Here is a 15,996-nt window from a genome sequence, read left to right as displayed (position 1 = left end):
CAACAAAAGGAAGGTGGAAATATGGTATCACACAAGAAAAATATGTGATGTGACAATCGCTAGACGCAAAATATCATAACGCTGAGCCGCCGGCAGCTATTATAATCCGCCCTTTAGTGCTGTTATTAGATTGAAGGGGTAGCAGGCATTATTTGCCTAAATAAGCAAAGCAACATAATAATTTTGGTGGTTGTGCACATAGCCGAATAAAGACAGCTTTGTGCGCAAATGCTACGTTGTTACTGTTACTACGATAACAGTAACACTGTGTGCAGTAAGATGGCGAGAATGCTAACACATTGGCATTCACAGCGATGCAGCTTCTTTAGTAGGCAGAACTCAAGCCGAACAAACAAGAAGCACCAAGAAAGAGAGGAAACACAGGATGGTGTTGCTGAGATGGCAGTCCTCCTTTGAATGACAGTTTGCGCTTCAGTCACGTACAACAGAAACATTCTACGTGCTTTGTGCATAACTGTGGTACTTGAGGGCAACGTATTATGAATTCCGTGCAATAGACCCAAATCGCCCACTGTGAAGCCCCGCCGTGTACCTTTCAATGCGTGCCGCCAACCACATATCCTAACGCGGCGACGGTGCTGTCACCTGTATCTCTATCTCGCGGCCAACATGAAAATGACAGGATGGGAAGCACGTCGCGCCGCGAATATAGGCACATCTGCGCCTTGGGGACCAGGGCTTGGTCTAGATACGTCCAGTACCCTGTAACGCGAATATCGCTCGTAGTTCCTTCACTATTTACGTAGGTGCTGTCAGGATTGGGGGCTCAATCCTATCGCTCGTAACCCGTTGTCAAGATTGGAGTCCGGCATGAATTAGAAGGTAGCTGGCCATGCTGTCGTCCAACTTATCCACGCTGAGGACGTTGATAAAGGGAAGGACGGCTTCTCATCGAGAACGAGGACTGAAGGTTTATTTACAGTATTTACATGCAGTTCATCAGTCTAGCATGACTTCGAGAGAAAGTACGTCAGTCTAAGACGACTGCTTGAGAGAGTGTCTCAGTCCAACATGACTGCTTAAGAAAGTGTGTCGAGCATCCGCACAACAGCGGTTTATAAACACTCGGTCCCCCCTTGATTCCAAGGGGACGGAAACGTTCGTCCAGTCATTGTAAACACGTCGCCTCACCCGGGGCGGCTTACACAAACACACGCACGCGCACACGCACGCGCACACGCACGCGCACACGCACGCACACGCACACACACACACACACACACACACACACACACACACACACACACACACACACACACACACACACACACACTCACACACAGGTGCACGGTCCGGAGCCGACGTCAAAGGGGCTTCGTAGAACTCGGAGCTGACCCGGGTAGCGCCCCCGGGTAGCCATTGTCCTGCGTCTTGGTAGGCGCGTGGGAAGGGTCCCCCGACGACGTTCCCGCGGCAACTCTCCCGCTCGCGGCCGACCCGGTTGGCGGTGTCGTGTTGCGGCACAAAGCCTGCTTCGTCGAACTCATTCAATCGCAATCACGACGAGGCCGTTTATTTACAATGGCGACGAGGTGACGCCGTGGCTAGAGGTTTGCGGCGGCGCCCCAGGAAAAGATGACGCCCGTTGGCGCAACTGGCAGGCAAAACTTGCACGTCATCGGGACGTTCTTAACAGTGCGTGCCTGGCAGTAAATCGAACCTACGACCTCTACTTCAGCAGCGCCTATGCATATCCGCTAAGCTTCGGCTGAAATGTCTACTTTGCTGCTCACAGGAGGAAACTTTTTAGCAAGTGCATGCGCATCGCTTCTCATTAATAATTTAACTCTCATTATTAATAATTAATAATAATAATAATAATTTTAACAGTATAGCATCAATATTGCAATGCATCTTTGCATGTCTTACGTGAATGCGCATCATTAAATATGAAAAAAAAAATTTCGCTTTCAATGCCTACTTAAATAGCATTTTTTATTGTGTTCTTTCTCTCTTTCTTTTTTTCTCGTGCCCTCAAACTTGTAGTTCACAGCTGCGAGGGGAAGACTAAAGTGTCGCATATAGGTGGATAGTTGTGAGGATTGGATGGTTGACAGATTGTCGAGGTGGATGCCCTTGACAGGAAATATGTCGACCTTCATTTCATTGTGTCGCGGCTGGACATTACAGGAGTCAGGATGGATCATATCGTGACGAGGCCGCGTCGCCGCGGATGCATCGCTCAAGCCCTTGAGATAAAGCATCAAGAGTGTAGTTTGAAGTGTCGGCAGTGCACGATCCATCCACACTGCTGTCACCCCAAACTGCGTTGGCCGAAATACACGCGCACATCCTGTACATAGAGGGCGTGTGTGCACGTATTTTCCAGTACTGACCTGCGTTGAAGCGCAGCAGCCGCTGTTTCCGATGCCCCTTTCGAGCTTTGAAACACCTCAGCTGTACGGATGAGCCCCACGGTCTATAACTCGCGAAACGCTCGGTTCAAAGGTGAGCTCCAGGAAACGTTCGATGCCAAGACAACAAACCCGCAACATCAACGTGTCCTTGACAAAACTGTTGATTAGAACTTTGCGATGACTGTATATATACCCCGTACGAATGCTAAAACGTACAGTTTTCCCTGTCGCGGATCTACGAGCATCAGGCTGGAGGATTTCCTTTCTGCTTTACGGTTGATATTCGTAAAGGTTGTACATGTATGCGGCGGTTATTCCACGAAGAGGAACGGTATATATCCCTCTTACGCCCAAAACATACAGGAACGAAGCATTCTCTGCGATTCGTTTTTTACTCTAAGAAAAAAGGATAAGCCCTATTCGACGTCATCGAATCCGTCGGCACGTTACCAAACGTTACGGAGGTTCGCATTTACGCTGATTCACCTGGTGCGCAGAAAAAAAAAAAAATTGAAGAAGGTCACGACACTACAATTAAACTTTGCAACAAAACATTGGCTTCACTGTATGTCACAATTTCAGTGTTACGCTATATTTGATTGGTTGCGGTACATCAGTACAGCAACATGGTTGCGGTTCTTTCAGTTACTCGACCGACCAAGTGACTTCCTCAAGATATTTATTTGCGATCCCTCTGCAGCTTCCCTCCCCGCTGATCCTCGAGTCCGTGGCGCAGAGACAGCGGGGGAGAAGGAGAACGTGTTGGTGTCGTCACCCACGGCGACTGTGCCGTTGAACTCGGCCTAATAAGTATACAAGATGCTCGAATAGACTAAGCCTAAACTCGGTGTGCCGCATTACGGAGAATTAGAGCCCACGGATTTTGGCCGACCAGGCCGTTCTGAAAGCACGTCTCCACGGGCAGTCTGCAGGTAAGCAATAAATAAAACCTGAAGCTTTAGCCCATATGCGTTAAAGATGATAATGTCAGTAATTTTCGAGCTCTGTGCGATGTATGCGGTGGAAGACAGGTCGTTCACTGCAGCAAAATCAAGTGCAAATTATTCCGAGCGGCAAAAAATACGGGAAGCGGCGGAAAAAAAAGAAAGCTTATGCGGTCACGGTGTTTTGAACTCGGCGGCACACAGCTGCTACGCACGTTCCAAGCAACGAATTAACCCGCAGTTTTTGGGCATCGTGCAACGCGCAGACTCGTCCGCATCCGCGGCGCGTGCCATATTTGAGAACATCTGCGCGGGCACTGCACAAGTGGAACGTCCCCGTTAGCCGAGTCGAACGGCTGTGTCGGGCCCGCATAAGCACCGGCAGCGGGCCCTGGAACAGGCATTGTGCGAAGTGTTACGTGTAGCAGCCCATTCTTATATATAAAGAAAAGGAGTGTGGTAGGGAAGCAGCCAACAACTTGCGCGGCCTACTGACCTGTACCGCTGGGGGCTCACGCTGTGATTAACCTGTGTTGCAGAGGACCATCTATCAAGCCCCATTCCTTGGGAGGATGTACGCTGCACGTTAGTGGTCAAAGTCACGCAACGGCAAAGTAAGGTTCAAGTAAAAGTCTTCGCGAACGGCACGTGAAGGTGAGTTAACTAGCGCGAAAAAAAAAAAAAAGAAAGCAATTTCCTGTAACTGCCGAGCAGAGGTATTAGAACTGCAGATATGCAGAAAGATTCGTTTTGAATATTTATCAAATAGGGCACAATACGGTACAGTAGAGAGTAGACAGTAGAGAGTTTTAGCAGTGCCGTGTTACGATACTGTAAGTGCGGTATACGGTACGGTATTATCGTTCCGTGCTGACATACCGCGATGAGCGAAGACGTTTTAGCTGCGTGTGCCGCTCGATGCGTACGGTAATGTGATAATGATGATAGCGGCTAACATTGGGGCTTTGCAGAATGCAATAATTAGGCGCTGAGCGCGAAATATTCATTTTGACAAATACTTTTAGAAAGCTTTAGCTTGTCCATATGCGCATTATTTTTTACAAAAGCGCCCGGCTGCGGCAAACTTATACGCCAGTCACATGGCCGGTAGCGACATCTTGTGACACTTCGTCCTGCAACACGTGAAACCTTTTGTTACATAGGTGTTCTTATCTAATCAATACATAAAAAAGGGCTTGTTTCTTATAAATTGCACTGCTGCTGACACTTTACACCAGCAGATAACTAGAATATAGTTAGTTACTGCAATAACGTCTCTGCGTCCTTTCTAAGTAAACTCTGCATCACTAGATGGCGCAACCTACCTGGTTATTTTTTTTATGCGACTGTTTACTTTTTGTCACTTCGTCGCTCCGCAGAAGGTGATTTAAGTAACCTCTTGCCTTGGTAGTATCATGGTAAAAAAAGCACGCGAGACGTGGACTCTGTGGCCGACATTAGCTTCTGACTGTTTTGGCTTGGTGCAGCTCGGCTCGCGACACACGGTGCCAGCCAGCCAAGCCTTGCCGTCTAGTATGCCGTACGGAAAGCCATTCCGTACGGTAATGTTCGCGCATGCGCAGTCCTCGACCGGCACGGTATTACGCACTTACCGTACCGTATACAGTACTTTCCGTAGCACCGCTATAAGTCCCTAATGTCCCTAGTGGGGACATTTAGCGGTGCTACGGAAAGTACGGTATACGGTACGGTAAGTGCGTAATACCGTACCGGTCGAGGACTGCGCATGCGCCAACTTAACCGTACGGAATGACTTTCTGTACGGCACACTAGACGGTAAGGAGTCGGTAAGGCTCGGCTGGCACCGTGTGTCGCGAGCCGAGATGCACCAAGCCAAAACAGTGAGAAGCTGATGACGGCCACAGAGTCCACGTCTCGCATGCTTTTTTTACCGTGATACTACCAAGGCAAGAGGTTACTTAAATCACCTTCTGCGGAGCGACGAAGTGACAAAAAGTAAACAGTCGCATAAAAAAAATAACCAGGTAGGTTGCGCCATCTAGTGATGCAGAGTTTACTTAGAGGGGACGCAGAGTTTTTGTTGCAGTAACCAACTATATTCTACTTATCTGCTGGTGTAAAGTGTCAGCAGCGGGGCAATTTACAAGAAACATACCCTTTTTATGTATTGATTAGATAAGAACACCCATGTGACAAAAGGTTTCACGTGTTGCAGAGCAAGTGTCACAAGATGTTGCTACCGGCCTTGTGACTGGCGTCTAAGTTTGCCGTAGCCGGGCACTTCTGTAAAAAATAATGCGCGTATGGACAAGCTAAAGCTGTCTAAAAGTATTCGTCAAAATGAATATTTCGCGCTCAGCGCATACTTATTGCATTCTGCAAAGCCACAATGTTAGCCGCTATCATCACTATCACATTACCGTACGTATCGAGCGGCACACGTAGCTAAAACGTCTTCGGTCATCGCGGTAAATTAGTACGGAACGGTAATACCGTACCGTATACCGCACTTACCGTACCGTAATACGGTACTGCTAAAACTCTTTATTTAGCGGTGCTACGGAAAGTACGGTATACGGTACGGTAAGTGCGTAATACCGTACCAGTCGAGGACTGCGCATGCGCGAACTTTACCGTACGGAATGACTTTCCGTACGGCATACTAGACGGTAAGGAGTCGGTAAGGCTCGGCTGGCACCGTGGGTCGCGAGGCGAGCTGCACCAAGCCAAAACAGTGAAAAGCTGATGTCGGCCACAGAGTCCACGACTCGCGTGCTTTTTTTAGCATGATAATACCAAGGCAAGAGGTTACTTTAAATCACCTTCTGCGGAGCGACGAAGTGACAAGTAAACAGCGGCATAAAAAAAAAACAGGTAGGTGGCGCCATCTAGTGATGCAGAGTTTACTTAGAAAGGACGCAGAGACGTTATTGCAGTAACTAACTATATTCTAGTTATCTGCTGGTGTAAAGTGTCAGCAGCAGTGCAATTTATAAGAAACAAGCCCTTTTTTATGTATTGATTAGATAAGAACACCTATGTAACAAAAGGTTTCACGTGTTGCAGGACGAAGTGTCACAAGATGTCGCTACCGGCCATGTGACTGGCGTATAAGTTTGCCGCAGCCGGGCGCTTTTGTAAAAAATAATGCGCATATGGACAAGCTAAAGCTTTCTAAAAGTATTTGTCAAAATGAATATTTCGCGCTCAGCGCATAATTATTGCATTCTGCAAAGCCCCAATGTTAGCCGCTATCATCCGTACCGTACGCATCGAGCGGCACACACAGCTAAAACGTCTTCGGTCATCGCGGTATGTTAGTGCGGAACGGTAATACCGTACCATATACCGCACTTACCGTACCGTAATACGGCACTGCTAAAACTCTCTACTAGTTTTAGCAGTGCCAAGTTACCGTAAGGTAAGTGCGGTAATACCGCATCGACCCAGGACTGCGCGTGAGCACACTTAACCCTACGGCATATTAGACGGCAAGGAGTCGGCAAGGCTCAACTCGCACCGTGTTTTGCGAGCTGAGCCGCTTTAGTGGGCTCCTCACCAGGTTTGGCCATTTTGGAATGACAAGCGCAGCGCATCCATTGCGCGATAAGAATCTTGTCTGCAAAGTATTATATCGCTACGCACCACGGGAAGGTCCGAAATTTCAATTCGAACACCGTTTCCCTCTTCACTCGCGGCCTCCGCGCTTCAAGCCGAACGGTGACGTAATCGTGCCCCTGCGCCTACGTAATTGCGTCCGCAGTGTGACGTCGCTCGTGGTGACACGTGACTTCGAGAATCATTCAAGACAACATCTGTTATATTTGCGATCTGTTGCTTGAATTGACGAGTTGAAGTTTAGGGAAATAATAAAACACGCAAACGGAATGTGTGGGTGTTTTTGGTTTTACTTCGCACCGAAGCAAGAGAGATGTACTTCCGCTTCGTCTGCTTGTTCCCACGGTCGTGCGGTCACGTGCGCAGGTACCGAAACTATGCCATTTTCTACCATGTTCCAGCGCGTGATCACGCTCTGCGATCCGCTTGTTCTGCCTCACTATTCTTGTAGCACTGAATTATACCGCTGGTCATGTTTCTTTGTGCACAGCGCGCAAAATCGTGCGCTGCGCGAACGAGACAACAGCTCGCGCACGATGCCGTCGGCAAAAATGCGCAGGGCCGCGAAAAAAAAAACGAGGAGCAAAAAAAAAAAAAGGTGAAGGAGGGGCTTGTGACGTATGCGTCACGCGATCCTCGAGGTCCGGTATGGGAGAACGCAGGGAAGGAATTTCGCTTGCGTAGGCTAGGCGGGGCAGGCGGGGCGAGTGAAGAGAGCGTCTTGCTTGGCAGTGCAGTCCGCCTGCTGAAATCATGAGTTCGCGGCACTGAAATATTTATATCTCGGCTATTAATGAGCCGATTTGAAAAAATTTGGCGGCAGAACGCTCCCCAAAGGACACCTAACAACCTCCAGCTTATAACCGAAATTTTCTATCGGGCCTGGTGAGGGGCCCTTTAAGCCAAAACATAGCGAGAAACTGTCGTCCGCCACAGAGTCTACGCCCTGAAAGTCCGCGTCTCGCGTGCGTTTTCACCTCTTCTTCGAAGTGGCAGCAACTTCAAGTATGACAGCCCTTCTAACCGTAAGGTAAATTTGAACTGAACTGAACTTGGGGCCGTACCCTTCGTAACAGGCGAGTAATATACCCAGGCCGAATGAGAAAAAGGAATATTAAAGAAAAGCGAAGATCACCTAAAGGAAAAAAAAAATAAAACGCGGCAAAACGACAACAACAACAGCAGCAACAACAACACCTTAAAAACCTCACCATTGAGGGGCTTTAAAGGGACTGACAACCAATTTTCATGGCACCCATATTTCTTCAGTGCTATGGAAAGCTTACCGGTCAGAGTGTTTAGTCATGAAATGCTAACGCAGAAAACGCCGTGGAAAATTTTCTTGTCAGAATTTTTCGATCTGCGTTGAGGATGTAGTCGTTGAGACGGCGAGAGGTGAGCGCGATATAGCGATTATACGCCGGCATCGACCCCCGGTGTTTGGTCACTCATCTATAAAACTTTTGGTTCTCTTACCGCCAGTGCACTAAGCTTTTATATTTTGGGTTAATTTTGCCACAACTGATATTTCCAACATAGAGAAAATACAAATATATAGATATAAAAGTCTTGGACGCTCTTCAACAGCTCTTTTGGCCTAAGATAACTTATGTACCCCGTCCCAGACAAATAGCTGTTCCCGTATTAATTTCTTTTACCTGCTAATTATTGAGCATTAAACCAATGACACATCAAAACTAACCTGTTTATCATCCGGATATACCACCAGGCCAAGGCATTACTTAACAGCAACTCCCTTTTTAATGTCTTCAAGTACTCGTTTCTGAGAGTTGTTAACGACTAGAACAGTCTAACTGACGATCAAATTCTTCAAGCAACTGTTGACTCTTTCATTTCGAAATTAGTGTGGCCAAATCGTGTTCTGTTATGGCGTGATTTGTTTCTGTATTTCATACCTGCGAACGTTTACAGTTTTATCGTAAACTACCCAGTTTCTATATATTGTTTACATTTGTCGTATTAATGCCATTAATTCTACATTTCTTTCATTTGCGTCTTATTTAGGACAGAAGTGACCTCAACAAACTGCAAATATATAGTCGTCGAGTGATTTTTGCGAACATTACTTATTGGATCACTCGATTATTCTGACCTACCGGCGGCAGCACCACCACTAATATGGCAGGTGAAATGTTGGCAGCAATTACGTGCATATTATGTGTATAGTAATTGCATGCAAGTGCATGTATGTATGCATACATGCGATTACATGCAGACGTCACGAACATATCCATTTTTCTGTGTTGCGATTAATTTTTTATGGGAATATACAGAAGCGACCTTGCAGCGTGAAGTCAGGTCACTTTTTGTGTGTGTGCGTCTTGAGCAATGTAAAACGTTCAGTATCTTTCACAAATTATCAGTAGTTCTTGGCTTCCACGGTAATAGTTTCTTACAATTTGAGGTTGTCAGGTCTGGTATTTGTTACAAAATTAGAACATTCTGCTATCCGATTTGCTTTATAACTAATCCTGCCTCTCGGGCCTCAAAGGAGCATCAAGCGCGGTCGCCTTGCACAACTTCGTTAGGGGTGCACTTGCGTGCGCCCAAAGTTGCACGGCCAACTTCACACTGCCTGTTTTCAAGCGCTTGTCTCGTCGACGATGAGAGGCAGGTCACCGCCACGGCCTTCTAGAGAGCAAGTATGGTCTCTGAAACACGTTAAAAGCCTGGCGTCCCAGAAAAGCCCTACGGGTGACAGCCTTGGCCCGGAGCCATTCTTCGTACCTAAAACGGTACGTAATGGCGGCCGCTACCAAGGTGCTTGTAACTGTCAACTCATTCAATAGGGCCCTCTCGTGGCCGGAACAGTGGACTTTCGTGGTTCTCCTTATCTGTGCCAAAACGCATTGCGCCTGATTCCTTCGCAATAAAGCGATCACACATCCAATATTGCTTGGAGGTCAGAGACACTATACCTGCCAGTGCCACAATATCATCTGCGTATAGCAAAGCGGGCAGAATGCGTCTGTAGTTGTTCCCTCCCAACATGTATGAAAGATCAAAGCCTCGGCTACATTCTGTCAGCCGCCTATGCCAGAAATGAATAGCACAAAGAGCATTGCAGACACTGGATATCCCTATCTCGGACGCCTCTGGACCCCTATTAGCGGAGTGATTCCACCTTCCCAGTTGTATACTGCAGGGTTGTCTCCATAGACTGCCTCAAGTATGTGGAGCAAGATGTCAGGTATTGCCCGTTCCTGCAGTATCGTCCATAGCATTAAGTGCTCTCTGGAGTCGTATGCCTGAGCGGTGTCTGGAAAGGCCATTGCTATTTATCTGCCCTCAAGTCTAGCAATCTCTATTATATGAAACACAATAAACATGCTGTCCTCTAGACATCGGCCAGCACTACAACCATTCTGCAAGTAACCTAGGACATTCGCCACTTCAACGCAGCGCTGGATCCGAACCCCGAGAAGGTGACCTCCATAGAGACGATGCACCTGTTATTGGCACATAACTCTCAGGACTGCCTTCGTCAGCGCCGTTCTTCAGCATGCCTGATCTTGGAGACCCTCCAGGTTTGCAATATAGATACACTTAGCAGTAGTGCATAAAGCACGCTCTGCATTACTTACCGCGTCCGTTTGCCACGCTTCTTCAGCAGCAAGGGGCGCATGCCACCCAACCTGTAGCTGCTGATTTTCCCGCAATGCGTTTGAAGGCGCACTCGAGTGGTCGTAATGTGTTCTTCCGCTTCCCCAATTTAAAGCCGAGATGCGAGCATAGGGTTCTCGGTATTATGCAACAAATCTATAAGAGCAACGAAATCGGTTACAAGGCAACAAAGAAAAAAGAAAGACGTTGCAAATGGGTCGCAAGCCCCAAGGGTAGCGTTGGCCTGGTGGCCTGGGGCACAGCTGGAAGCATCCGAAGGTCCTGGCAAACGATGAGTCGACTGCTAACAGAGCAACTTGTTTATTCTAGCATCACAAAATAGCGGCCGGTCAGGTCGACCGAAGTGGAGAAACGGGAGACCACGTTACTCGACTGAATAAATCGAAGCTTCTCTCTTGGCGTCCGGGGGCAGCTGCTTTTATACTCTAGGAGTCGAGGGCAAGAAGGAACGGCTCGGATGAGGCGCACGTGACGGCGGCGCACGGACACGTTGTGACAAGAAGTGACGTATCCGCCGGGCCGGCGCCTGTCAGACCTCCTCGCTTCACCGTTAGGGAGCTCCTCTCCCCGGCTGCCGCGCTTTGACAAGCGTGGGCACCAACATGCACACAAACACACGCACACACGAAGACACGTGGCATTGAAACATGCCTGGACGCGCTTGGCAGGAGGCGTTGCGGCAGCGCTGAACTGGCCAAAATGTCCGCCGCTTTGAACGAAGCCCCGGCGTCCGTTGCATCCGCGCCGGCTTACCGCACGTTGGAGGCGAAGCGTAACAGTCTTCAATCCACGCTGTGAACGTAGTTGGGCAGCGAAGCTGCAAAAAACTAGAAAGAGTACCTATTGCGAGGTAGGTTGAAATTATTCACGTGGCGACACTCACATGTACTTTACCTAATTATTAGTCTAAAATGTTTCGATGGCCGGCGACTTGGCTTCCGGCGCTACTTCGTGCACCTACAAAGAGCGGACCAGAGAGAAGAGAAATTCGTCACGCCTCTACGTACGCTGCTCTTCAGGAGTCCTCACTATACGTGGCCTTCACATACCATAGAACTGTCACAACACAAAGCAGTTGCTAGGCGGGTTCTTCTTTTATGTGCGAAAGTGTAGTTACGTCACTCCCTGCTTCGTATGCTACAGTCAAGCTGCCATCGTCGCGGAAACTTGCGTAACAGTAATCTTTACCGGGAAGCCCATGCGGGGAGCGCTACGTGTTTCGCATTGCTTATAGGCGCAGGAGCGTCTTATAATCAATTAGGTGATCCGGATGCTTGTTTTGAACATGTGATTTATTGAAATGTATGCCGTCGTGTATGTTGTATACACGACTACAAAGAATGTATGTACTGTTCGCTTCACTTTGCTGAGTGCTTGCAGGGACTCAAATAAATGCGTCGTCGGTTTCCAGAGCGAGCGCTGCGGAGGCAGAGGAACTAGCTGTAGTGTTAGCCATCACGACGAGACCGCACAAGGAAGTGCGTCGTAGTTCTGACGGACTCTCAGACGGCATGCAGAAATTTTTCCAGGGCCAAGATTTCCAGGGCCGCACATCGCATTCTGATTGGGGCGCACCAGCTCCCGCCATACATACAAGGCGTGTGGACTCCAGGGCATGCGTCCTCACGTGGAATTCTGCAGGCACACGCCTACGCCCGAGTGCATGCACACCGGGAGCCGCGAGTGGGTCACGACCAGCAGTTCCACCCTGAGCCCACACCATTAACATGCACGCACATCCTAAAGCACTATCGCCTTTCATGAAGAGCACTACCGCCGCCTCATAATGCTCTGACGCGAGAGGAAGCCGTAATATGGCGAAAACTCCAAAGAACCACGTATCCTCACTTGAGTCTCTACCACGCCATGCACCCTGCGCTGTATTCCTATAAATGCCCGCACTGCGATCAATGCGCAACCCTTTACCACATGGTATGGGCTTGCGCAAGCACACCACAGCTCATACCCGTAACAGACCCCACCACACGGCAATGTGAGGCAGCGCTGTCCAGCTCAGACTCGACGGACCAGCTCAACCTGGTCAACCTAGCGAGAAGGGCAGCCAAGGCCGTTGGACTCCTGGACTACCCACTGCAGAGCTACCTACGCTCATGTGCTCTTTTGTATAGAGTTTACTCTCTCTAGCCTCTGCTTTCGGGGGTATGAGTCCTTGCATTTAGGAGTATGAGCCACACATGATAGTTTTCTGTCGACGCTACGCCACGTAGAAATCCCCGGATCCTAGCCTTGATAGCGTCGTTGTAAAAGAGCAAATAAGCACTGTACAGAAAAATACCGAGTGATGAAATTAGCTCCGTTTGTCGCTGGACATGAGTAGCTAGAGACGTATAAGGGGGGGGGGGGGGCACTTTGTTATTACCGTATTTACTCGTATATAGGTCAAACACGAATAAATACCGACCCCTATATATTGAACTCGCCGAGAAATAGAAAAATAAAGATTCGAATTTAGGTCGACCTTTATATTGACACGTGTACTCGTGTATCTTTCTCCTATAACCGCTTTTCATTGGCTAAGAAATGTTAAACGTACTCGGTCGGCGCAGGATGCACCTGCATGTATCGGAAGTTTCTCGAATGTCATCGATAGTCCTATCAGTTCTCTGCTGTCACCGAACTGTGTGCAATCTGACTGCATGCGCGACGCGAATTGCATAGTACTTTCTGGAAGGCCCGCGGGTACCATAGATTACGGTGAAACCTTCGACGAGTTGTAGTGACCGTGTTCGTCACAGTCACTACCACGTAACAGTATAAACACCGACGAGCTTGATCTGCTGATCAGATTTTCGACAATCGCCGACTGCCCTCGCCGCTATCGTTGTGCTTTGAGTGTAGCCTGTTTTCTGTGCGCAGATTCGCCCAATAAAGAAAATAGTGGTTTTCAGTTCTTGCAACTGTGTTTTTCACCGTCACTACACCGTAACAATGTATTGAACTTGCTGATGAATAAAAAACAAATGATTGTAACATAGGTCTACCCACATCTTAGAAAAACGAAAAGCTCTTAGCATGACAAACCTTTAGTTACCGTAAGCTCAGCTACTTAACATCGCCAGTAGATGCCGCAAGCTGCATCCTGGTCGGAACTATCAGGGAAATCATCCTCGTGGAATGCTTCGCCGGCGTCTTCGGCACCCCGCACTATGTTGTCTTCAGCCCCGTCGAGTTCGCTAAATGTGCAGAATTTCTTAAAGCCGGTGTGGATTATCTCTAGACTGAGTTTACGGCAGGCGGGACGAAGGAATTCCATTAGTTTGGGGGTACAACTACCTTTGTTCACGAATATAAGTCAAGACTCTGTGGTAACGAATACGGTCGATAGCTCATTTTGGGTAACATCAAAAAAAAAAAAGAAAGAATGATCGATATTAAAATAAACATATTAACTGCTAGCTGCAGCTATTGATGCATACGCCTTTGAGCTGCATCTGTTCAAGAATTAGCGTACGTTACGTTCATTCGCACAACATTAAAATACGCTTCGGCGATCTGTAACCCGCACCAAAAATGGTTAACTCGATCGAGGCCGTTCAAAATGCCGCAGTGCGCTTCATTGCCTCAGTACGACGGCAAACAAAGTGTCAGTGCAAATAAATCATCCCCGGACCTTCTCCCATTCGCTCACCACCGCCGATTAGCCCGTGTACGTCTGTTTCGTAACTTATATTACAACTTCTCTGGCTTGCGTAATTCCTCCAGCACGCATTTCGCGAACGCTGCTTATCTCTTTACGTGTTCAGCGTGTATTCGACAAAGCAGTAGCCGTTAATGAGTCACTGTTACCTACTGCCACTGACGACTGGAATAAACTCCCATATAAGATTGTAAGAGAAAGGAAACCCGAAGAGCTTATGGAGCTAGTTGCTACTTACTACAAGTGTTAATGTACGACATTCATATGTTATTATGTCATGTTGTATATCGTTTTCTGTGTTCGGCTCTGTAACTCTATCGTTGCATTTTCAACATTTTGCCTTTATCGCCTTTTGCTTCTAATATTATGAAACATTTTTGCAATTTATCCGCCCTCGTGTAATGCCGCATCTGGAGCCTTTAAAGGTAAAAAAATGTATACTTAGTGATGATGACGGCGAACGATCGATACCGTTCGGACAGCAGCAGCAGAGTCATGCTGTGGCGCTTGCTGAGGACTTGGTTCCTGGCGACGAGCGCTTTCTACGCCCTGCGGCCCGCCGTGAGCGCGGCGCTGTACCTGGTCTTCGGGGCGTGTGAGCTGCTGTGGATGTGTCTGGGCGTTGCGGCAGCTGTCTGTCTCAAGGGCCGCTCGGTGCTCGAGGTCAGGGAGAGGACGGAGGAACCGGAGTGCCTCAGGGACCCGGCCCTGGGAACTCACGAGTTCGTCACTTTGGATGTACGTGAGTTCACGTAACCGAGCCACAGAGAGCGTATACCACTCTGTCCGCTCGCGGCTTGCACCTGTGAATGTGGCAAACGCTCTATACTCAACGTCTGTAACTGCTCGCGGAAGGGCGCCGGTCGAATCGGCCATGTGCCATCACGATGCGGGAAAAGTTGGCGATTCACCAGGCTGACGAAGTGGCGGGCACAAAAACAAAAGCAAACAAAAAATCATGGTAGACCTATAGTACGAGGCTGAATCAGAAAGTATTTGCCCCTATTTTGTTGTTAGCCACAATAAGGTACATACATGTAATTACCAATATACGTACCTCATCCCTCCATCGGTTCAGACATTTGTCCCATCGCAACCGTAAATTTGAAATGCCCCTGTCGTAAGTCAGCGACGCACGCGGCCTCTCCGAGCATCGTGATGCAAGTCTTCATGACACTTAGCGAACTCGCAACACCACTCCTTCACACTTCTCAAAGCGCGACACCTTTGCCCATACGTTGACTGCATTTCCCTGTATATTTCGATGGGCGTTCGTCCCTTGCTCCACAGAAGATGCATCACACTTCGTTGCTTGTACGCCGTGGAGGTGTGATGCACAACCGCCATCTTCAACAACTGACAGCAGCTCCGTGCCACGGAGCTATCAGCAGATAAGGCCGGGCCGGTCAAGAAAGGTCCACCAGTGGGAATGGATATGTCTACTTCGCATTTGCAGCCATAATTTAGCGAAAAGTAGGGGCAAACAATTTCTGATTCGCCTTCGTAGGATGCAGGGATAACGCTGCGAAGCGAACCTTCCACGTGGGTGATGTTGCATGTTGTCCTTCGTGGCATTGTTTCCATTGTTATCACGAAGCAAAGTTTCATTGAATTATTTACACACATTTCTACAGCACCGCCATGGGCATTGTTATAGGCCGGAAACAAACAAACGAGTACATTAAATATAACAAAGAGATGAGAATTCATTGAGAAAGCGCAGGGAGGTCAGCCTGAGGTAATAGTCCTCTAACTAGCTGTGCGGTGACCG

The 15,996-nt window shown here is 48.3% G+C and overlaps 1 protein-coding gene across 2 annotated transcripts in view; it reads left to right on the top strand.

Annotated features, from left to right (window-relative positions):
* Positions 1-3,366: 3,366 nt before the first annotated feature.
* Positions 3,367-15,996, top strand: part of LOC126534413 (AB hydrolase superfamily protein YfhM-like) — a 40,807-nt gene continuing 28,177 nt past the window's right edge. The window contains exons 1-2 of one of the 2 annotated variants that reach the window (XM_072289059.1): positions 3,367-3,976; positions 14,711-14,963. In XM_072289059.1, coding sequence (XP_072145160.1) covers positions 14,721-14,963 — 243 coding nt within the window. In that variant the 5' untranslated portion in view covers positions 3,367-3,976; positions 14,711-14,720. Of the gene's footprint in view, positions 3,977-14,707; positions 14,964-15,996 lie in introns of both variants that reach the window. The other variant, XM_050181695.3, reaches the window with a different exon arrangement.

Source organism: Dermacentor andersoni, chromosome 7 (assembly GCF_023375885.2).
Source record: "Dermacentor andersoni chromosome 7, qqDerAnde1_hic_scaffold, whole genome shotgun sequence".
In the NCBI taxonomy this organism is placed as follows: Eukaryota; Metazoa; Arthropoda; class Arachnida; order Ixodida; family Ixodidae; genus Dermacentor; species Dermacentor andersoni.
The sequence above is the reverse complement of the archived record's forward strand: the minus strand, read 5'-3'. Positions and strand labels throughout refer to the sequence as shown.